Source organism: Tenrec ecaudatus, chromosome X (genome assembly GCF_050624435.1).
Source record: "Tenrec ecaudatus isolate mTenEca1 chromosome X, mTenEca1.hap1, whole genome shotgun sequence".
Classification (NCBI taxonomy): Eukaryota; Metazoa; Chordata; class Mammalia; order Afrosoricida; family Tenrecidae; genus Tenrec; species Tenrec ecaudatus.
In genome coordinates this window covers 142,912,451-142,934,953 of record NC_134548.1, presented here as the reverse complement: position 1 = coordinate 142,934,953, position 22,503 = coordinate 142,912,451, and the positions used below count along the sequence as shown (strand labels likewise).

The 22,503-nt window shown below is 50.0% G+C and overlaps 1 protein-coding gene across 1 annotated transcript in view; it reads right to left on the bottom strand.

The window, feature by feature from the left end:
* Nucleotides 1-239: 239 nt before the first annotated feature.
* The window catches only part of UTP14A (UTP14A small subunit processome component), a 215,154-nt gene continuing 192,890 nt past the window's right edge, over nt 240-22,503 (bottom strand). Inside the window, exons 6-16 of the mRNA XM_075538716.1 lie at nt 18,558-18,700; nt 18,104-18,259; nt 12,039-12,158; nt 11,509-11,603; nt 10,914-11,037; nt 10,753-10,830; nt 10,013-10,406; nt 6,306-6,703; nt 4,312-4,505; nt 4,068-4,167; nt 240-646 (exon numbers count right to left, since the gene is read on the bottom strand). Coding sequence (XP_075394831.1) covers nt 362-646; nt 4,068-4,167; nt 4,312-4,505; nt 6,306-6,703; nt 10,013-10,406; nt 10,753-10,830; nt 10,914-11,037; nt 11,509-11,603; nt 12,039-12,158; nt 18,104-18,259; nt 18,558-18,700 — 2,087 coding nt within the window. The 3' untranslated portion in view covers nt 240-361. The remainder of the gene's footprint in view (nt 647-4,067; nt 4,168-4,311; nt 4,506-6,305; nt 6,704-10,012; nt 10,407-10,752; nt 10,831-10,913; nt 11,038-11,508; nt 11,604-12,038; nt 12,159-18,103; nt 18,260-18,557; nt 18,701-22,503) is intronic.

Sequence of the window (22,503 nt, the reverse complement as noted above, 5' to 3'; positions counted from 1 at the left end):
TTGGAGTTAGAAAACCCAATGGGTCCCAGTGGTCTGATCCCATGGTGTGTGGTGCTGCCAGGAGTTTGGGACCGGCTCACTGTCAGCTGACAACTCACAACCTGATCGTTAGTGAGAACGTGAGGCTTCTCTGAAAAGTGCCACTGGAGAAACATGGTGGGTGGGTGAGGGGGTGCGTGGGGTGTCACATGTTTGACTCGAGAGGACCCCCACTAGGAGACAACACAGAATCACTCTAGTTCAATAAAGAAAAACGCCTTTATTGCCAACTCAGAGTTGAACCTGAGGCAGTGTGCAGGCCCGTCTGGGATCCTGTAACCCTTAGCCCACCGGAAGGAGAAAGCAGCCAGGCCTCGGAACATCACTGCTCCAGCGCCTCAGGCGAGTTCTTCTTCAGCTGTTTCCAGTGCCGTTTGGAGAGCTGCTTGGGATTCCGCTGTACCACAGACAGGTCGGACCTCGAGGACGACCGGTAGCCGACATCCTCGGCTTTTATGGGCTTGATGATATGCCCCGGCTTGGTGACAACCTTGGGCGTGGTCAGCTTTTGGAAGGCCCTCTGGGTGTTCCAGGTAGATCCTATTGGGGTCTGGATGGTCTGTTCAAACTGGTGGTGGTGGCTGAATGGGTATGGGAGCACGTGGACCTGGAAAGGGATGGAGGGAGGGTATGACTGGGGTGTCAGGCCAGGTGGAGGGGAGCAATTAGGGCCTTGCTTCAATGGGCACAACGTTGTCAAGTAAGCCAGACTGCTCCCAGCTACTTGGAGGATCCCCAACCCACTTAGGTGCACTGGGGAGCAGAGGTTCCTCATCCGGTACCCTGTGTTTATCCAACCATCTGGGGGCGGTGGGTGGCAAGCTACTCCTAGCTGTTCTGTCTCACGCTAGATCATAGGCAGTACCTGGGCCTATGGGTCCTATCTGCTCCCCTTCTCTCCCTCTCTTGATACGCAGAGGTCAAGGGCTAAGGCAGGGCTGCGTAAACTCTTTCCATTGGCAAGATACCTTTTCGACGGAGAAATCTGCAACATGGGCACACTCTGCCCATTACGAGTTTGACTTTGAAATAGTTTTTGGTTGTTCCATGTGCTGAAACATTTTTGATGTCAGAATTTTTGTGACAACCCCCCCTCCCCCAATTCAGTTCTAGTTTAAGGCACTTTGGTCTAAGGGATCCAAAGGGTGACTGGACACCCAGGAGACAAAACTGTAGTCCATCCCAGTCACATCCCAGAGGGCAGTGCAGCTGGGTGCAGGGAGGGCAAGGGCCCGGCCCAAGTAAACCAGAGCAGTGTGGGACAGTGGAGTCAGCACCCGTTTCCCTGCTTGGTCCACACTGCCCTTGGCCAAAGTGTTGTTACCATCATCATCACCTGAGCAATGGCCGGAGTGGGGAAAGTGAGCAGAGAACTGGGATGTTTGATGAAACCCATAAGAAAAGCTGGATTCTGCTGTGTGGTAGTGAAGCCCAGGACCGGCCATCATATCAGCGCCTTACGGGGCTTGTCAGCAAGAGCTGTGCATGTCACCTAGGGTGAGATGAGAAACCACCACCAACCACCTACCATCTGGCCAAAAGATTTACTTTGACACACTCGATGCACACTAGGGCCTAGGGTCTCTAGCTTATGTCAAAGATGGGGAAAAAAAAATTGAGATTCTTGGAACATGCCCTGCTGGGGGCTGTATTGTAGACAAGACCTCGGGAGGGGACAGGGGCCTTTGTTAAGGCTCAATTCTACCCTTTCCCTGGAATCTGGGAGCAAAGCTCCCGTGGTGCCTCTCTTTCCTGTAATTGACTGCTTGCTGCCCATCTCAGGGTTGTTTGTGCTCAAGGAAGATTGTGGTGGTTACTGTTCAAATGTCTGAGGTGGCTGGTTCAAAACAAAAGACCAGACAGAGCATTGACATAAGTGTTTTCTCAGCCTTCTACTAGAACTCTTAAATAGGAGACCTGGTGGTGAGGCAGGCTATCGCACTGGGTTGCTCACCACAAGGTTGGTGGTTCAAACCCACCAGCAGCTCCATGGGTAAAGATAAGGCTCTGTGTCCCCATCAAGATTTACGGCCTTGGAAATCCAGAAGGAGCAGTTCCACCCTATGCAGGGGCAGTGAATTATTTAATGTGACTCTTACACAAAGTCTGTAACTTCCATCAGTTGACCTTTTGCATACATGGGTCTGGGAAGGAGGTAGGGGAGATACTAATAGGATTCACCTGTGAGTGATTGTGGAATGGATGGCCTGAAATGCCATCCTGCCGTGTATAAAATGAGCCCTCAGAAAAGCCAAAAGGGGGAAATCTCATTACCAGCAAGAACCAGGAGTGAATCATGTCCTCTGGACCTGAGAACCCTGTGCAATGACCCTCCTGGATCCAGAGGACAGCTATACCGCCAGTCAGCAGAACCAGGAGCCAGAGCATGAAACTGAGTGCTGGACTTCCCAGCCCATGGAGCAGGTGAAACTAAGCGTTTCTGTGTAGGAGGCTGGCTTGCAGAGTAGGGTGCTTCTGGGCACTTAATTAGGGGGAATGGGGCTTGCCTGACCCATGGAATGGAGTGCCATTGGGCTGAGGTTTACTGGGGTGGGGTGCCTCTGGGCATGTCATTGAGGGGAGCTGTGTTAGCTTCAGCCAAATACCCTCTGGATGACACTTAGGGCAGAGTGGCATTGTTAGCAGGCCTGACAGATTTTTCGGATAAACAACACTATCAGCATTTCTCATTGGCATCACAACTTGTTAACTTCCTTAACAAACCCTTTTAATCAGGAAGTTTTTAAGTTCTGTGTGGCCACTGCCGTGAATATTAAAGTGCAGAGATCAAGGAGCATATGCATTAAGATAGCACGCCCTGTGCTATAGGGTTGCCATGAATTGGAATGGACTAGAAGGCAGTGAGCTTTGTTGGCTTGGTTTTTGTTGAGGATGGGTGGGGCTGTGAAACTGGTGAAAATTCCACTATCTTTCTATTTCACTTTTCCATGAATTTCCTGATGCCCCCTAAAGTTTGTTTTCTTATGGAGGACAACTGCCAACTCGTTTCATGACTACAACGGCTAGGGACAGAACTGAAGGGGCATATCAAGGCCCTCTGGAGCAGTGGTTCTCCACCTTCCTCACGCCACGACCTTTTCACCCAGTGCCTTATATGGTGGGGACCCCTCACCCATACAATGATTTTCGTTGCTATTTCATCACTGTCATTTTGCTACGGTGATGAATCAGGCGACCCCCGTGAAAGGGTCGCTCGACCCCCAAAGGGGTTGAAACCCACAGGCTGAGAAGCATTGCTCTAGCGCAACCTTTTTGAGGTCCCCTGTACACATGTTCCTCCCCCATGGCAGTCACTCAGGAAAAGCAGAGTTCAACTCAAAAGCTTCAATATACAGTTCTGAGGTAAACACCCTCAGAACATCACACGACACAATTTTCAATCCTTTCTCTCTCCTTTACTTCATTTTTCTTAAGGGCAAGGTCTTGTACCTTCTAGTCCCTGGCTGGTGCCCATAGTCAGTGCACTTGGTACCCAACCCCAAGGCCAAAGGTTCCAGTCCATGCAGAGGGGACTTGGATGCAAGGCTGGAGACCTGCTTTTGAAAAGCCAGCCATGGTGAACCCTGTTCAGCGCAGTCCTCCTCTGACAGGCCAAGGTCCCCAGGAGTAGAAATCGCCGGGTGTGAACTTTGGTAGTGGTTCTGGTGCATAAGTGCATTGTGTATGACTCATGGTGACCCTATGTGACAGGGTTTTCCTAGACTACCCACTTCATGGACTATCAGCCGGTGGGCTCGAACCCGCTGCCTTTGCCGGTAAGCAGCTGGGCATTTAGGTGCTTCCACCACCAGGGCCTCCTTTTGAAGCCATTCCTTTGATCCTACCCAGGTGGCCTCATCTGCAGTGGAATGATCTAAGGCACTTGCTTGGGGGGCATCCCAGCTGCAGCAGAGTAGGAGAGGGACCCTCCTCTGAGCCTCCTGTGCGTTTGGGGGTGGGTGGGAGGGGAGCTGCAGTGAGGGGGCCCGGCGGCCCAGAGCACAAGCTGCCTCCCCACAGGCCCTCACCTGGTGAGCCGCTACGTGGATGTTGCGCTTCTCACTGAGTATCACGTTTGGCAACTTCTGGTCTCTTCTTGGCGGCCCCTCCGGGGCTTTTATGAAAAACCTGTAAAGCAGGGCAGCAGGCGGCCTGACTAAGAGCTCTCAGTGAAGGCCTTCATCAAAAGGGTCGTGAGGGCACTTTGGGGTGAAGAGGAATAACGCGCAGTGCCCTCCGGACCCCCCCACCCCAATTCTTCATCCTCCTTACCGGCGGCGTTTTTTGGCACTGGGCTGCAGGCCCACGCCGCCCCACTCGCCCCAGCCGGGCAGCGTCAGGTCCACGTCCTTTGGCTTACTGGCCTCCTCAGCCTCCCTCTTCTCTCTCAAGAAGTCTGCCATGACGTCATCCCCAGCGAAAGCTTCCTTTATCGTTTGCTTTTGCTCTCTCTCCCCTTCGTCTTCCTGGGACAAAAACAAGAGCGAGGGCTGCCGGGCTCGCCTTTGGGAGCCCTGTGGTAAAGGTGCATGGCAGGATGGGAAGTTTGGGTCACGACATTTTAGCGCCCCCTAGGGGGAGCGTGTGGAACAACTTTGGTCTGAAAAACCGATCGAGCCTGAATTTCCTTCTCTCTAGGGTCATACCATAGATTCCTCTAGGACAGCAGTTTTCAACCTGTGGGTCCCAACGGGGGAGTCGAAGGACCCTTTCACAGAGGTCGCCTAATTCATAACGGTAGAATAAGTAGCATCGAAAATAATTTGATGGTTGTGGGTGGTTTCACCACCACACGAGGAACTGTATGAAAGGGTCCGCGGCAATAGGAAGGTTGAGAACCACTGGTCTAGGAAACGTGTGGTGGAGAATTTAGTCCTAGGTTAAGATTCCTCCCAGTGCTTGGCTGCAGCCCTGTAAAAAGGTTTGCACCACCTCTTCAAATTACACTCCAGTAGACTCACAGAAAGCATTTGAGGTGAGTTTCCTTTCCGAACTTGAGTTCCTACACTCAAGATTTGGACAGGTCCAGAAAAGGAGGGCAAATTTGCCAAGGGGAGATCATTCTCACTTCAGAACCTTCTGGGAAATGTCATTCAGCTCAGGCTCAGCTGCTATCTAGTCAGTTTTGACTCAGCAACCCTAATGCACTGAATCAAACTGCCCTGCCCCTTTGTGTTTCTGAGGCAGCAAATCTTTCCTAGGCAGGAAACCTCAGCTTTTTGTGTCAGAGTTGCTGGTGCGTTCAAACTGCTGACCATGTAGTTAGCAGCCCCACTATGTCATCTGAACTCTATAAACACTGAATGGATGGGTCAGAAGTTTTCTTGAGACGCCCCCACCCCCCCAAAGCTAAACCTGACCTGGTTACACCTGAGGCAGTAATGGGAGTGCTAGTCAGCTTAGACTACATCGGCCCTGACTTGTTGGTTTCCTATTTTGGCCTTTGTAGGGCTGAAAGTTTGCTTTTGGTTACCAAGTGCAGCGGTGAGTGGGACTGTGCTTCCAAGAACTGTCCTGGGGAAAATCACATTTATTGTGGGGTCAAGTATCTTCCCTTGTGTATTTATCACATGATGCAACTTAAAACTTACAGCAAGGTAGCTGTGAGAGGGGTGGTGGTGGTGTGTGGGTAGGTGATGGAATGAGTGGCCTAGAAGCCAAAACGCAGCCTTTCTGTGGCGTATGTCCTCTGAGAAACAAGTGCCAGTGCTCCTGTAGTTCCAAGTTACTGACCTGGAAGTTCAATCATCTGGGTCCCTCCAAGGGGAGGAGAACCTTGGCAATAGTGTACACCCCCTGAGCTGTCCTGCCTGGGAGCTGGCTTGGGCTGGAGAGAGCAGCTAAGCATAGGGTGTCACTCAGGGTTCAGTATCTGGGGTCTCAGCATCAGGAACACCTATATTTACAAATGATCACCAGGACCAAACTTCCTGGAGTCAATTCTGACTCACAGTGGCCATACAGGACACAGTAGAATTGTCCCTTTGGGTTCCCAAGACTCTAAAGTCTTCCTAGGGGCAGGCAGTCTCACCTTGCTCTTTGGGAGTGGCTGGTGTGTCCCAACTGCTGACCTCGTGGTTTGTAGCCTCAAATGTAAGCCTGTCTGCCCAAACACTGTTGGGGACCACTCAACTACTGATGCATGCCCCCACTGCAGCAGAGCCTCGCCAATTCCAGTGCATGGGACACTGTGACACTTTCTGCACTAGCTCTGTCCATGGAGGGTCCCCCCCTCCCCCCGCCCACACACCCCATGCTCTGCTCACCTCCTCCACGGTTGTGGGAACTGCCAAAGACTTCCCTGAAGGAGATCTGGTGGTGAGGAGGTTCTGCAGATCAATCATTTGCATTTTCCCTTTCTTCTTGGGATCAGCAGGCTGATTCTTGGGGCTCCTCCCTGCGTGCAGCCCCTGTGACACAGGGCTGGGAAGCTCTAGGTTTGGGCAACAGCCTTCTCCACTCAGCTCGTCCAGCTCTTCCAGAGTCCTCGCTCGCTCTGGCCTCTGCAGTAACAGGGGCTCCTCCTCGGCCGCCTGCTCCTTCTCCAGGGCTGGGGGAGCAGCCCCCGTGGAGCTCCCTTTTGAGGGCTGGGATGGCTGGGTTTCTTTAGGGAGCTTCTGGGCCAGTCTTCGCACTTCCAGCAGCACCTCCTGACTGCTGGTATCTGGGGGCAGTGGAGAGTCAGAGCAGTCAGCTAAGAAAGTAGGAAGGGGCCTTTATCAACGAGCACTTATTGAGCACAGCCAACAGTCAGCACCCACTGGGTGCTGGGTGCACCCTGACAGTCCACGTGTGGGAGCCTCCAGAGGGCTCCCTAATCATTACCTGTCACACAACTGGCAGCAGGGTTTGGAGGTTAAAAGTATGGTGTTGGGAAGCAGATGTCCTGGGTCCTATTCCTAGCCCTGCCAGTGACTCACTGCAGAACTGGGACCGAGGCTGAGTTCCCCCGCAGGGAGCCCGCCCCAGATTCCAGATATTCAAGGGAAGCATTTAATCATGTGGCCCCTGGATGTGATGCCATTGTCCTCTATGTTTTTGTCAGGGGCCATCAATTCTCATTCTGGGTGACTCCTTCTGACAGAGCAGAGCTGCTCATAGGGTTTTCTAGGCGGCCGCCGGGATGGGGCAGATGAGATGGGCAGCTCTTTCTCCCGTGAAGCCCCTGGTTGTGTTCCAACTGCCAACTCCTGTGCCACCAAGGCCCCTTCATTTCCTCTATATTTGCCCACACCTTGCCTGGACTTACCTGGACGTTAGATTCTCGCCAGAGGCTGTGACCAAGGCAGGCAGCTTCTGTCTGCTGTGTGTGTGTGTGTGTGTGTGTGTGTGTGTATGTGTGGCACTCTCCTGTCACCAGCAGTCTCTAGGCGAACTGCTCTTTGCCCAGTACCCTGGTAACAGTGTGTGTGTGTGTGTGTGTGTGTGTGTGACACTCTCCTGTCACCAGCAGTCTCTAGGCGAACTGCTCTTTGCCCAGTACCCTGGTAACCCTGCTCTCTTAACTCTGACTTGAAGCTGCTCTACAAAGCGGCTGAGTCGCGATCTTCAGCCACCTACATGTTTATTTCTCCTGAATCAAGCTTTTGTCTCCAGTCTGTCTGGGGCCCACTACTTCCTCGTCTTTTAAGAAAGTTGGTTTTATTCCTCTAGGAAATCTAAATCCCTCTCCCGTGTGTCTGTGACGTACCCAACTGCATCATATCTTGAGCTGTTGGGGTGGGGGGAGGGGGCGCCGCCACCAGGTTTCTCAAATCCCCTGGAGCCACTGCTTGTGCCAACCACTCCCAGGACCCGCCCGCTGCAAACCCTGGGTGTAAAGATTCCCCAAACGACAGCTTTTTCAATGAAAATGGTTGCCATGCGAAAATGGACTTGCTGTCATCTAATGCACTATTCCTTGAAGGAAATCTTAACAGATGTGAGAATTCATCTGGAGAGCCGGGTGATTTTGGAATGTGGACTGTTTCCTAAGCAAGCTTGATAAGACGCTGGCTTAGCCCCAGAGCAAGGAGCTCCTGGTGGTGCAGTGAGTTGCGCTTTGAGCCATTAGCCATGGAGCCAGCAGTTCAAAACCACCAGCTGCTCTGTGGGATTAACATGAGGCGTTGTGCTTCCATGAAGAGTTAGTCTCAGAGACCCACAGAGGCAGTTCTGCTCTGTCCTACAGGGTTGCTGTGAGCCAGAATGAACTCAATGGCAGTGAATTCGGTATGTTTTGTTTGTATCCCCAGGCTCTCTGACCTGTCTTTAGGGTGCTAGAGCTGTTAACCATTAAAGTTCTTCAAGATAAAAGATCTGGAGAGGTTGACTAATGCTGCTGACTCGCTGGTTGTTTCAGAATTGGTGGCAATACCGCCCCCCCCAGGGGTGTTGGAATGATCCAGGGGAGCTGCAAAAGCAGATACACACATTTTTATTCTTTTTTTTTTGGGGATCCAAATGGATTTTTATTAAGGAGAGAAGGTGATAGAGAAGAGAGGAGAGGAGACGAGAAAGAGGGGAGAGAGGGGGGAGGGGGAAAGAAAGGATTGAGAGAGAGAGAGAGAGACCACAGCAAAAGAGCACATTTTTATTCTAGATTATGTGCTACAGCACAAATGGTTTTAATTTCCAGGGGGTGGTGCTGAGGCTTTTTTTTTTTTTTCACTCCTCCTCCTCCTCGCAAAAGGGAACCGGTAGGCCAAATCAGTTTGGGGACCTATTTTCTACATCTATTTGCCAAAAGAAAACAAAAACGTTCTGTGTATATATCTGAAAGTTCAATACCAAAATGGCAAACATTCTCTTTGAGATGAATGCTTGCCACAATTATATAAAAAAAAAAAAGCACATGAGGTTCCAAAAAGTTCATGAAAACATGCCACTATTTTTTTCTTTACAATTTTCCGCAAACTTTTTGAAGCTGTCTCTAATGTCTAGTATGGGGCAGCTATTTACAGCCATCTAATGTTAGTGGTTGGCTCTGCCAATTCAATGAAATAGGTACTGGGCACTGTAGTGTAAATGCAGCAATTGGAAATGAAGCATCTTTGCCGGGTTTTATATTAACTGGAACTCCCAACAGAGAGTAAAACTAACCAGCTGCATGCTTTTTTTCTCCCTCCCGTGCATTTGAATGGCGGTGCTGCAGAAGAATACCGAGTGTTCCGTGGACTGCTCAAAGGACAAGCCGATGTGTCTTGGAAGAAAATGGCCAGAGTGCTCCTTAGAGGCCAGGGTGCCAAGACTTCATATAACAAACTTTAGACATGTGGCCCGGAGAGACCAGTCCCTGAAGGACATCCTGACACGATGGTTGCAACAGTGGGCTCACATGTAAGAGCCACTGTAAGGATGGCACAGGACTGGGTAGCGTTTTGTTCTCATGTTCATAGGGTCGCTATGGGTCAGAACCATTCGCAAATGACCTTTTGAAGGAAAATCGTTTTAAGCAATTGGCAAGCAGTATAACACGCAAGGAAGAACCCGACCAGGGAGCGGCAACTCTGACTTAACTATGTCGACTGTGGGGCCACTCAGTCTGGGCTACTCTTACTCCAATGGGGACATAAACCTGAACTCTGAAGCGCTCCATGCACCCCTCCCATCTTACCAACTGCACAACCCCCTGAAACCGAAGAAATGTTTTCAAGTTGTTCCTAAATGCCTTGCCATCCTCTACTGTAGGTGTCACTGGATTTCTCCAGCTATGCCACCCCCCCCGGCGCCCACCCCCTGGCTTCTCTCTGGATCATAGGCCACTGTTATGGCTACAGTCAAGGCAACTCAAGACCATTCCTTCAAGGATGGCTGTTGAAGTCCAAAAGTCGTCCCCTACTCCCCGCCCACAGAAAGCCAGCTCTTAGGAATTGACTTTGTCTTCAGGGATCCAGTGCTCATGCTCTTCACGGTCCCCAGAGCCTGCACGTGGCTGTGTGCGTCGGCGGATGCCTCGCTGTTTGGTACGTAAAGGTGACATCTCACAACTCACCTCGTGCCTCCGGATGGTCCCTGGCCTCAGCCACATGACTGAGCTCAGACCTTTTCCTAAGGGACCGCCTTTCCTCCAATTCTCTCAGCTCGGTTTCCTCTGTGGCTCCAGAGTTCCCTTCCCCGTCGCTTTCAGAATCCTCGCCAGCAGTGGGCTCACAGGAAAGTTGTACTGGGTCCTGCTGCTCATCGGCTTCACTGACCGCCAGGGTGACACTTCGGAGCATCCAGGGGTTTGGTCCATTTGCCTTCATTTGGATTTCATTCACGGCATCGGGGACCAGAAGCTCCTCCTCGTCCACCCCACCCTCCTCTTCCTCACTCTCCATGGAGACTTGGAGTTTCTGTGTCAGCTCTTTGTTCTTGGCCAATTGTTCCTGCATGGCCTGGCGAGCCTGGAGGAAGGGAAGCCACAGCAGGGGAGAGCCTTGTCAGCCAGCGACCACGCCCCCCACCTCTCTGGGCCTGGTTTTGAAAACTGGTCCCCTCTCAATGCACCATGACCAAGAGACCTTTGAATACCCACAGCTTAACCCCTCTGGGATAAATAAGAAGACACGCTCTCTGCCCTTCGAAGAACTGACATGTGACACGAGAAGGAGCCTCCCCCCCCCCACCTGGCCTTTCCTGGACTCGCCTTCAATGCCGATGCCCTTTCACCTAACTAGCCCACCTAGTTCCTTTCCCTCCCTATCTAAGACACTGGTTCTCCACACCTCCTCCTGGCCGAGGGTCTCCTACCTCTGGGTCATATTTGGCCATGATGGCCTTTGACTTCGCCCATTTGCCACTGTTCTGGTGCTTGAGGCTCATTCGTTCCTGGAGAGAAAGGACAGTGTGAGATTGCTGTTGGCTGCTTAGGGCAGCAGCCTTCCAGGAGCAGGGGCCAGAGGACATCTCACCATCATCCGGGCCCTTTCCACTTTTTCCAGTTCTTCAAGTGCCACACTGGGATTGACCTGCCGAAGGCTCTCGAAGTCCTGTAGGGCTTTCTTGGCTTTACCTTTCTTGATGACCTTGTGATACCTAGAAGGCAGAAGAGTGAAGTTAGACTGAGCAGAAGCACACACTCCACACCCCAATGTGCCCACACCGCCTAGGGGGCTTTTGCTTGTTGGGGGCTGGACCCCTCAGAGACCATGGGGCCATCTGGGGCCCTAAGGGAGGAAGGGAAAGAGTGAGTTCAAAGGAAACGGCATGGCTCAGCACTGAGGAAGCCCACTGCAAGGCCCTGGAAGGGAGTGAGCCACTTAACAGTCCTTAGCAAGATCAACAATGCGGGTCAGAGGCAAAGGACAGCAGTAGGGCATGACTGGAGCAGGCAAAACTAGGAGGCTGGTCTGGAAGGGAGGAAAGGGTGCTCCCCCCTCCCCCAATTTGGGATTACTTCCCCATGGCCCCAGTTACCACACTACACCATAGACTTTCCTAGACGTGTGACTTAGCCCATCACTTCCTCTTGGCAAACTCAAGGCCAGGCCCCAGGGGCCGTCTTACTTTTTGCTTTTGATTTTCTTCTCTCTTCGAGCCTTGGCTTCATAGTAGGACTGTAGGGCCCGGGCCCTCTGCAGCTCGGCTCTGCGCATCTTAGCCTATGACAAAATGACATTTCAATGACCCCTGGGCTTAAAGAATCGATCGAGCCACTTGAATTGCAGTGCTGGCGTAAAATAAAGTGCCATGGTCGCTCAAAAGGACAAACTGAATCGTCTTGAAAGAAGTACAGCCAGAGCGCTCCTTTGAAGCAAGGATGGCACGACTTGGTCTCACATACTTTGGCGATGTTGTCAGAGAAGGGCATCATACTTGATAGAGGGCCAGTGAAAGGGAGGAAGGCTTCAACGAGATGGACTGACACAGTGGCCACGTCAACAGGCTCAAGCATAGGAGCAATGGTGATGGCACAGGCCCGAGCAATGTTTTGTTCTGTGATACAGATTTATGGGTTGGAATCAACTTGACAGTATCTAACAACCGCAACTACGTGAGGGCATCCATTGGTGCATCAGAGGGCCCTTTCCACATACCTCTTCCAGGCTCATGGCTTTAAGAGAGGCCTTTTCCGCTGGCGTCAGTAAAGGGTCCGTCACTGGCTGCTTGTTCTTCTGGAGGACATTGAGAATCTCCTGCTCCAGGGGAGTCCTTGCCTTCCGGAGGAGACAGCATACTCATTCTTACCTTGTACTCTTTAACTCCTACCCCACCTCCCCAACTGTCATTTTGACAACACTCTTAATTGGATCATACTCACGACGGAGCAGAAGGGGTGTCGCCACACAGTTCTAGCCTCGCTGTGCAGCTGGGTACAGAGAGCCTTATTTGGACTTAAAGACAATAGCAGGGGGCCTGGGGTATTAGCTCTGTTATCATCAAGGGGATGACTCTTGGGTCTAAGTGATCAATTGTGCAAACCAGAATTACCTCCTCTTAAGGAACTAATAATCAGAAGCCCTTTTGGAAATGCTGGAAGGACAGAAGTCACATAATACTAGACTGTCACAGTTTTGAAGCTACAAAACAGTCCCTGCACGGTAAAGCCTATTTGGAACCGATGACCATGACCTTAGAGTTACTCTCAGCTTTGTATCATGAGGTTCCTTTTAGGAATATTTCTGGAAGAAGGGGGAAGTGGATCCCCAGGAAGCAGCTCTGCAGAAGAGCTCATCGGGAGACCTCAAGGTTTATTTCTTTTTGTTGTTCAACCATAGGCAAAAGCTACGAACCATGTTATATGTGTCTTCTTGGAGCGTTATTTCCTGACGAGAAGAAATGAGAAAGGCCTGATGTATTTCAACATATAACTCACTGCCATCGAGCTGATGCTGACTCGGACCTGCCCCTGTGGGTTTCCAAGACTGCCTCTACAGGAAGAGAAATCCTCATTCGTCTTTGTCCCACAGAGCAGCTGGTGGTTTCGAACTGCTGACTTTGTAGTTAGCAGGCCAATGCCTGACCACTACACTGACCGGACTCGTGTGTTTAGGCATCGACCATGTTTTAATCTCCAAGCTCAAAAGGGCTGAATTAAAACAAGCAAACTCACTGCCTTGGAGATAATTCAGACTCATAGCGACCTCCATGGAGCGGAGTAGAATGGCCCCTGTGGGTTTCCAAGGTGGTCCAGCGTCACAGCTGCAGGCCTCGTGTAACCTGTGTTAGCAGCCCCATACTACACCACTGGGCACCTCCAACAGAAGGACAAATGCGATGAGTTGTCATCGCCTTGTTTCAGATGTCACTGAGAGACCCCTCGAGCTACCGAATGATGCTGTGAGTACGACTGTAATCACACCAATTAGGTCACAAAGATGGCCCTCGGGCCATGGACGCACTTACACCCCCACCCCCTCCATGTGGCTTTCTTCATTCGTCAGATACATCATGGTCAGCGTTAAACCTCACAAAGATTTGGGCCAATGCATGCACACGCATCATGTGGTACACGAGGCTATTGACTTAACCATAAACCTGTTCTACCCACCAGTGGAAGGTGCAGGGCCTCCACGTTTAGTATCTGCAGCAGTGATCAATCACAGGCTCCGAGGTGAGTTACAGCACCATGTCCCAATCTCCCTTCAATCCCATTCAATTAAAAAAAAAAACCCTTATTGATTGCAGCTACATCCTAGGTGCTGGCGCTGGCTGCTTGCTGGGAAGGCACGTTTGATGAAGACCGCTCCTGCCTGCAAAGAGCTGACGGCTACCCCACTGAAAACAACAGGTTAGATGCCACTTGATGGTGTGAGCAGAGGAAGGAATAGTCTGATATGACGAGAAGTGGGGTTTGAGGAGGGCTTGCAGGTTGGCCTGGAAGTATGAGGTGGCTTCAAAAGTAGGTGGGAAATGTCTATTCTTTGTTGCGTTCATTTTTTTCGTTTTGAAGCCTCATATATGGGAGCGAGCGGTGTGTCCGGGCCCGTGTAACTACGACACCAGGCGCATTCCTTTCCTCCTTGAAGTGGGGTTCCTTGGAAGGATTTCGGGCAGAGCATGTCCCATCAGTTTTGTATGTTGGAAAGAAAAGTCTGTGGGGATGTACAGATGTAAGGCTTAGGGGGTTGTAAGAAGTGTGGGGAAAGGAGGGGCCTGACACTAGCCACCAGATGGGACAGGAGCCAGCTACGGTCTGAGGGAGGAATTGGGGCAGCAAGCAGGGCTGGGAATGGAGTTGGAGAAGGCAGGTGGGGGTGTAGGGCTTGGGGGCTGGAGGAAGGAGAACCAGACACTCAGTTTGGGGCACAACAAGTTATCATGTGCAGGGGAGACCCTGCTTTTCAGTGGACTGTGGCCCTGGGTGGAGGTGGATGTGGGGTTGAGAGGGATCTGTTGCATATACTGGGATAGCCATGCCTCGTCCATGGAGTTTACAGAGCCGAAATCAAGAGAACCAAGAAAGAGAAGCCAGACAGATTGCAGTGGAGAGGGGACCTAGGAGCACTCCCGGGAAGCCAAGGGGGGATTTTTGAAGAACAGGCTGGAGACAAGGATGGGGCCTGGCTGACCCTCTGAGAGAGGTTTCTGTCAGAGGAAGAAAGTGTGCCACCTTAGGAGGTGAGTGGAGGGAGCAGTAGGGGCAGACAAGTAGCTTTGCCCTAAGCCTGATCCTCAGAATGCCATTCTAGGAATGGACCTGATTTACAAGGGTTTTGAAAATGTCTAAAATGGCATTTTAATTACATTTATTTACTTCTATGTAAAACCAGCATATACACCTGGGTTTCTTTACTGCCTAGAGGAGCCCTGGTAGCATAGTAGTTATACGTTGCGCTGTGAAGCATAAGATCAGCAGTTTGAAACCACCAGCTCTTTCTTGGGAGAAAGACAGGGCTTTCTACTCTTGTAGAAACAATTACAGTCTTGGAAATTCACAGGGGCAGTTCTACCTTGTCCTAGTGGGTCACGCTATGAGTCAGAATCAATTCAATGTCAGTGAGTCTGAGGTTGAACTTGGTCACAAAAAGGGCAGGGGACTTGTTTTTATTTTTTATCTTTTAATATGCTAAGTATGGACTGAGTCACCAAGCTTGGGACTGAACAGGTAACGTGTAGTCTTCTCTAGCGATAGAAACACCCCTCCCTGTCCCACTGTGAGGGCATGCTGACGGAGTGAGGTTTGGGGAGCACTTTGGAAGGTGCTGGTACAGAAAACAATGTCTGCTCATGGGGGGAAAGAGATAAGGGGCTCTGCTTTTATCATTTCTTGTAACACTCTGCAAATGCACTGTGCTTTCATTCTTCTCAGCTCGAATGACACATTTTGGATGAAAGTGAAGGTGCTCTGGTGCGGCAGTGATTAAAGCGCAAGGCCGCTAAGGCAAAGAGCAGTGGTTGAAAACCACCAGATGCTCTATGGGAGAAAGGTGTTACCCACAGCCTTGGAAGCGCTACAGGCAGTTCTACTTTGTCTTGCATGGTCGCTCTGAATCAGGACAGACTCGAAGCCAGAAAGTTGGGTTTGGACCAAAATGGTGGGGTGGACTCATGATTCTCCAACTCCAGAAACCTAGTACACACTTAACCTTGGTACGTTGTAAGGCAAGAGTGGGGAGTTGCTAGCTAGAAAGTGTCCCTAGGAATCTCCTTATTCCTTTGTGACCCTGGGGCATGACTTCTGAAAGAGAAATCCTTGAGAAAGTGACCAGCCCGATGTCTTCAACATCTAGTCCTCGGGCCCCATTTGGCTTTCCTTTCCTGAAGAGCCACCATCGCGCTGTCCTGATTGGGCACCACCTACCTACCAAACAACTTAGGAGTGGGACATGCTTATGTATTTCTTTTGGTTTTAATAAGCCCACCCTCTTCCCCATTAGGAAATATACCAGATATTGATGGCATACTGCCCATTATAAAAATATAGAGATATATCTCAATACATAGAGAAAATGGGAAGTTTAACAAACATTTTCCATATCTTTTCTTTTTCAGGCCGACAAATTGTATTCTTAATTTCACCCTGCCTCTTCGAATTGCCTCATGTGCACGTGAAAGGTGGACATTGAATGAGTACCGAAAGAACCATGGTCTGCTAAAAGGATAAACCCATCTGTCTGGCCAGAGTGCTTCTTGGAGACAAGGACGGTGAGACTTCCTGTTTTTAGGAGAGACCAGTCCCTAGACAAGGACATGCTGCTTGGTAAAGTGGATGGCCAGAGAAGGAGAGGAAAGCCTCAACAAGAAGGATTGACACAGTGGCTGTAACCGTGGGCTCAGACACAGGAACAATTAAGAGGATGGTGCAGGGCCTGGCACTGTTTGGTTGTTCTGTTAGGCATAGGGTCACTATAGGTCAGAACTGAGTGGGTGTGCCACCTGACAACAATAATGATAATACAAATTCTCTCTTTCATCCTACAGCCGTACTTTACACCTGATCTCTATCTCAAGACGGAGAGGGGAGTGACCTAGAAAAACCGCCGGTGACTTCAACATCAGCACCATGAGCCCAGTGCATGCTGGTAAGAAGTGAGAAACTTCTAACTTTCTAGTGATGGTGGCCAACAGGTTTCTTTCGATCAGCATTTCCCTCCCTCAAGCTTTTGGAAAGTCCAAAGGAGAAGCACAAAGGACCCCACTGTCCACGGCTTGGGGGCTGCCGACAGATTTATTTCCAGTTGAAGAGAGAACATCCCATTACCGGCCACACAGTGGTGAGCAGGCAAAGAAAGACTGGCTCTTCTAAAGCAGCTGTTCACAGGTTTTGGGGTTTCAACCTAAGAACGTTGGAGACTTTAGGGATTATCGCTACGGGTTGGAACTGACTTGATGGCACCTAAAAACAACAGAGGCTTGCCAGCTTCTTATTGTGCTAAGCCAGCTCCCTAAGAGGAGCTCTGATGGTCTAGTGCTTATACATTGGCTGCCAACTGCAAGGTCAGCAGTTTGAAACCACTTCATTGGGGTCAGAATTGACTCATGACACCTAACGAAAACAACAACAACGTTTTTCTACATGGCTTACATCAATTGTGATTCTTGCCCTTCTGAGGAGTTACATGTGTAGTAAGGGCTGAATTGATAGCCAGCTTCTAATTTTGATTAAGTCAGGACAGTACAACTCTCCCCTACCCTTGCCTCCCTAAGAGGAGCACTGGTGATAGAGTGCTTATATACTGGGTTGCTAAATGCAAAGTCAGCAGTTTGAAACTACTTGCCACTCCGTTGGAGAAAAACAGGGCTTTCACTTGCTTAACGAGTTGCAGTCTGGGAAACTCAGAGACAGTTCTACCCTCGACTCTAAGGTCACTATGAGTTGGAATTGATTCCACGGCAGTTCCGTGTTTTGGATTGGAACTCCCCGTGAGAAAAGACATCCCAACACCAGTAGTGTGCAAAGAGTAACCTCATCATAAAGAACAGTGGGCCACTTTATAAGCCACCCACCACACTTGTCAGAGAAAAGCTCTGAACAAGCTTTATCTGCTTACTGGTAGCTTAGAGGGGTCATGACATGCTGCATGTTGGAATGGATCCGATGGCAACAGGTTTTTAATTTCCTTTGGGGGGTTTTATTTCTTAAGATTCTAATAATTCTCCCAAGACCTTATGTTTTAAAGTGGGAGTCCTCTACAAGTAAAATTTGGGGTCTTACTGCTCACAAATCTCTAAGATGAGGCCATCTGCTCCCGTAAAGATTGATAGCCTCAGAAACCCTGTGGGAGGGTGGTTATGAATAGGAATCAATGCAAGGACGGGGGATGGTTTTGAACCACAGACCTTGTAATTAGCAGCCCAATGTGGATCCACTATGCCACTAGGGTTCTTTTTAGTGGGTAAGGCATCACTAATGCTATGGAGGTCCTTATTTTCCTAGGATTCACATGAAGCTCTAAATGGCATGTTAAAACTTGGATATAAAAAAGAAAGTAGATCCCTCTATCCTGATGAGCTAATGTTTAACTACAAAAACACAGAATTAAGTTTGTACCTTACATGCCCACAAGAGTCTAATGAAGGGTGCCCACACAGCCACTCCGTTTATTGCCTTCCTGGCAGTGAAGATGGGCCACCCCATTTTCTGAAGCTTGGGTTTAGCTTCATTCAGCGCAGGACTGGGGACCACCAGGTGCCATCTACTCACCACTCTTGTACTCACCTTCCAGCCCCCGACCACATGCTCAAGTGGTGCAAAGGCAGCCTGCTCCTTCTTCAAGGGAAAAACCAGCTGCTTTGCCTTGCGGTTCTTGAGAACGATAGGATCCCATTTGGAGAGGGCTTGGGAGGTTTTATTGAATGCCACTTCTCTGTGGATCTGAGTCAGGACATGGAAATAAAAGGAGAGAGCCGCAAGCTTGAGGATGGAACTCCACAAGCAAACAGGGACTCAGGAGGCGATGCTGCTGAGCCAGAGAAAGCTGGGACGGTGGGGACGAGCTCCTGCTCATGGCTCAGCAAGGCAAATGCCCCTGGAGCATTGTAACCAATGCCAGGGTAAAGAAATCTCAACTTTCCTGCCTCCTTCCACCTCCCTCCCTTGTTTTCTGATCCAACACCCTTTCCTTGGCAGCTAAATCTTCTCAGTGAAAGTGTCTATCATCTCTAGGACTTACCTGGGCCACCTCTTCTTTGTTGAGGGGCAACTGCACAGTCTTCTTGGATTTGACTCGAGTCAGCTGCTTTTTGATAGTGACCAAGGATGACGAGGCTTTAACAGACTGAAGCAGATCAGACAGGACCAGCTTCTCTCTAGTTCCTGTACAAAGGAACAGAGTTCCTGGTCAGTATCATGCATGGGGGAACCACACGGTTAGGAGGAGGCACTGACAGCAACTCCTGATCCCTTATCCCTATCCCCAGCAGCAGCAACACGACCATTCTCATACATGCCCTAATGTGTTGCGAGTCACTTGGTAGAAAAGAAAACCCAGTTAACCCCCATTCAGTCAATTGTGACTGACATTGAGTCTGCAAGACAGGGCTGAACTACTCCCGAGGGTTCCCGAGACTAACTCTTTGTAGAAATAGAAAGACCTGTTTCTCACTCTACTGAAGAGGGGTTGGTAGTTTTGAACAGATGACCCTTATGCTATTGACAGCCAAATGTGCAACTTCTATGCCAACAGGCCTCCTTTGGGTGGGAGGAGAAAGCAACTCTTGACAAACGACTGTAACTCTTTGTAGGAGTAGAAAGCCATGAAGCTCGCTGTCGGTGTTGCTCTCTCTCTAACACCCAGCCTACACTCTCTTTCTCAAACACCCAGCCTACACGTTATTAATAGCCGAACGGGTTACCACAAAGACTATTTTGTTTGGGAGGTGGGAGGCCTTCTTTACAAAAGATTGCAACTCTTTATAGGAATAGAAAGTCCAGACCCCCTCTTTCCTAGCGGTTGGTTGCTTGAACCAATCAACATGTTGGTTATAAACAGCCCCACAGGCAACCGCTAAACTACCAGGGTTCCTTGGGGGTGGGAGGAAAAGACACTTACAGAGCAAGAATTGTAACCCTTTGAAGGAGTAGAAAGCCTGTCCCTGTCCCTCCGTCTCTCCCAAGGAGCAGTGGGTGGGTTCGAACAGTCAACCTTTACATTATTAAAGACAACGGGCAACATAAAAGACTACTTTGGTTGGCAGGTGGAAGAGCCTTCTTGACAAAAGGCTGCAACCCTTTACAGCAGTAGCACATCCTTCCTCTGTGTTTCGGACCGGTTGGTTGTTTCAAGCAATCAACCTGTCCGTTATGAAAAGAACCACAGGCCACTGCTAAGCTATCAGACTTCGATTGGAAGGAGGTGAAAGCACTTCAAAAACATGGGTTGCCACCATTTGTATGAGTAGAAAGCCCTGTAGCTCGCTGTCAGTGTTGCGCTCTCTCTAAAGGAGTGGTTGGGGGTTTCAAACACCCAGCCTACACGTTATTAATAGCCCAACGGGCTACCACTAAGCCATAAGCCTCCTTTGTTAGGGAGGCAGATGACACATCTTGACAAAAACTTTAACTCTTTATAGGACTAGAAAGTCCGGTCTCTTCCTTCCTAGCGGTGGACTGCTTGAACCAATCAACCTGTCCGTTACAAACAGCCCGACAGGCAACTGCTATGCTACCAGGCTTTCTTCAAATTCTGTCACTTCAAGCGGGGTCAAATAGTGCAGTTCCCCCACGCAACGCAGGCACTCGTGGATGGTTGCCAAATGTTCTTACGCCCAAATTGGGGATTGTGGCGGACAATTCTGACATCTTCTGAAAGAATGGTTGGCGGGAGTTTGTTACATTTCTGTTGTACTTTCAAAATCTCCTTGCTGGCTTGTTCATTAAGTCGGTATATTGAATTTTTTACTTCATCAATACGTTCCAGTGCTTCATGCTGGCCTTTTCCTTCCTTCGGGGAGGCCACGGTCCCTGCAACTCAGGTTTCTTCATTTGAAGCAAGCTCAAAGACTGGCGTTTAGGGGCCATGCTGCTGTCTGTCAGCTATGTCCAAGAAACATGAGACAGAGCTGCTTGCCTCTGGTGGAAAACGAACTTTATGTTATTAAAGGCAATGGGCAACCACAGACACAGGAGCCTACTTTGCTTGGGAGGCAGAAAACGTTTCTTGACAAAGAATCTAACTCTTTATAGGAGAAAGTCCAGTCTCTCTCTTTCTAGCAGTGGGTACTTGAACCAATCAACCTGTCCGTTACTACCAGCCCCACAGGAAAGTGCTATGATACGAGGGTCCTTTTGGGTGGGCGGAAAAGAACCTTCTTGAGCAAGGACAGTAACCCTTTGTAGGAGTACAAAGTCTGTCCCTGTCCTTCTGTTTCTCCCGAGAATCGGTTGGTGTGTTGGAGCAGACAACCATAACGTTATTAAAGGCACTGGGCAACCAGTAGGTCAGGAGGCTCTTTTGGGGAGGGGGAAGATACTTCTTGACAAAACACTGTACACCTTTATAGGTATAGAAAGTTCGGTGTCTTTCTTTCTCAGCAGTTGGTTTCTTGAAGCAATCAACCTATCCATTATAAACAGCCCAACAGGCAACGGCTGTGCTACCAGAATTCCTTGGGGTGGGAGGAAAAGATATTTCTTGGGAAAGAACTGTAACCCTTTGAAGGAGCAGAAAGTCTCTCTGTCCCTCTCCCTCAGTTCCTTCGTGCGGTGCATGGAAGAACACTTCTTAAACATGGTTGCTGCCCTTGGTGGGAAAAGCAAGCCCTGTACCTCACCGTCAGTGTTGCTGTCTCTCTCTCTCCCTCTCTCCCCCCCGGAGTGTGGGGGTTTCAAACAGCCAGCCTTCCAGGCATTAACAGCCCAACGGGCTACCGCAAAGACTACTTTATTTGGGAGACGTTTCTTGACAAAAGCTTGCAACTCTTTGTAGGAGTACAAAGCCCAGCCTCTCTGTTTCCTAGGGGTGGGTTGCTTAAACCAGTCAATATGTCCGTTACGACCAGACCCACAGGCACCTGCTGTGCTACCAGGGTTCCTTGGGGTGGGAGGAAAAGACACTTGTTGAGCAAGCACCGTTACCCTTGGTAGGAGTCGAAAGCCTTTCCCCCCCCTTCTCTCTCTCTCCAAAGGAGCAATCGTTGGGTTCCAACAGCCAACCTCTATTGTCAACAGCCCGCCACAGGCTGCTATGCTACCAAGTTCCGGTGGTTGTGAGGAAAAAGACACTTCTTGAGGAAGGACTGTAACCCTCTGAAGGAGTAGAAAGCGTGTCCCTGTCCCTCCGTCTCTCCCAAGGAGCAGTGGGTGGTTTCGAACAGCCGACCTTTAGGTTACAGGAACTGGCAACTCTAGGAAAAGTTGACTTCTGTGGTTGGGAGGTGGATAGGCCCTTCATGTCAAAAGACTACATGTTTGAGAGCAGTGGCAAATCCTTCCTCTGTCTTTCCGGGACATTGATTGGTTTAAGCAAACCACCTGTGGGTTATAAACAGTCCCATAGGCAACTGCTATGCTACGAGACTTCCTTCGGGCAGAGGATCAAGACAGTAGAAAAACAAGGGCTCCCGACATTTGTAGGTGTAGAAAGCCCCGTAGCTCGCTGTGAGTGTTGCTTTCTATCTCACGGAGCGGTTGAGGGTTTCAAACACCCAGCCTACAGGTTAGTCAAAGCCAAGCAGGCAACCACAAAGATACTTTGGTTTGGCAGGTGGAAGACCCTTCTCCAGAAATGGCTGCAACGCCTTATGGGAGTAGCAAGTTTACCTCACGGTTTCTCCTTCCGCACTTGTAGGGAGCGGTTGCTTGGTTGAAACAATCAACCTCTCCGTTACAAACTGACACAGAGGCAATTGCTAGGCCACCGGGGTTCCTTCGTGCGGTGCATGGAAGAACACTTCTTAAACATGGTTGCCGCCCTTTGTAGGCAAAGCAAGCCCTGTACCTCGCCGTCAGGGTTGCTCTGTCTCTCACGGAGAGCGGTGTGGGTTTCAAACAGCCAGCCTTCAAGGGGTTAAGAGCCCAACGGGCTTCCACAATGACTACCTCCGTTGGAAGGAGGAAGACCTTTCTTGACAAAAGACTCTAAGTGTGTATAGGAGTAGCCCATCCTCCATGTTTCGGAG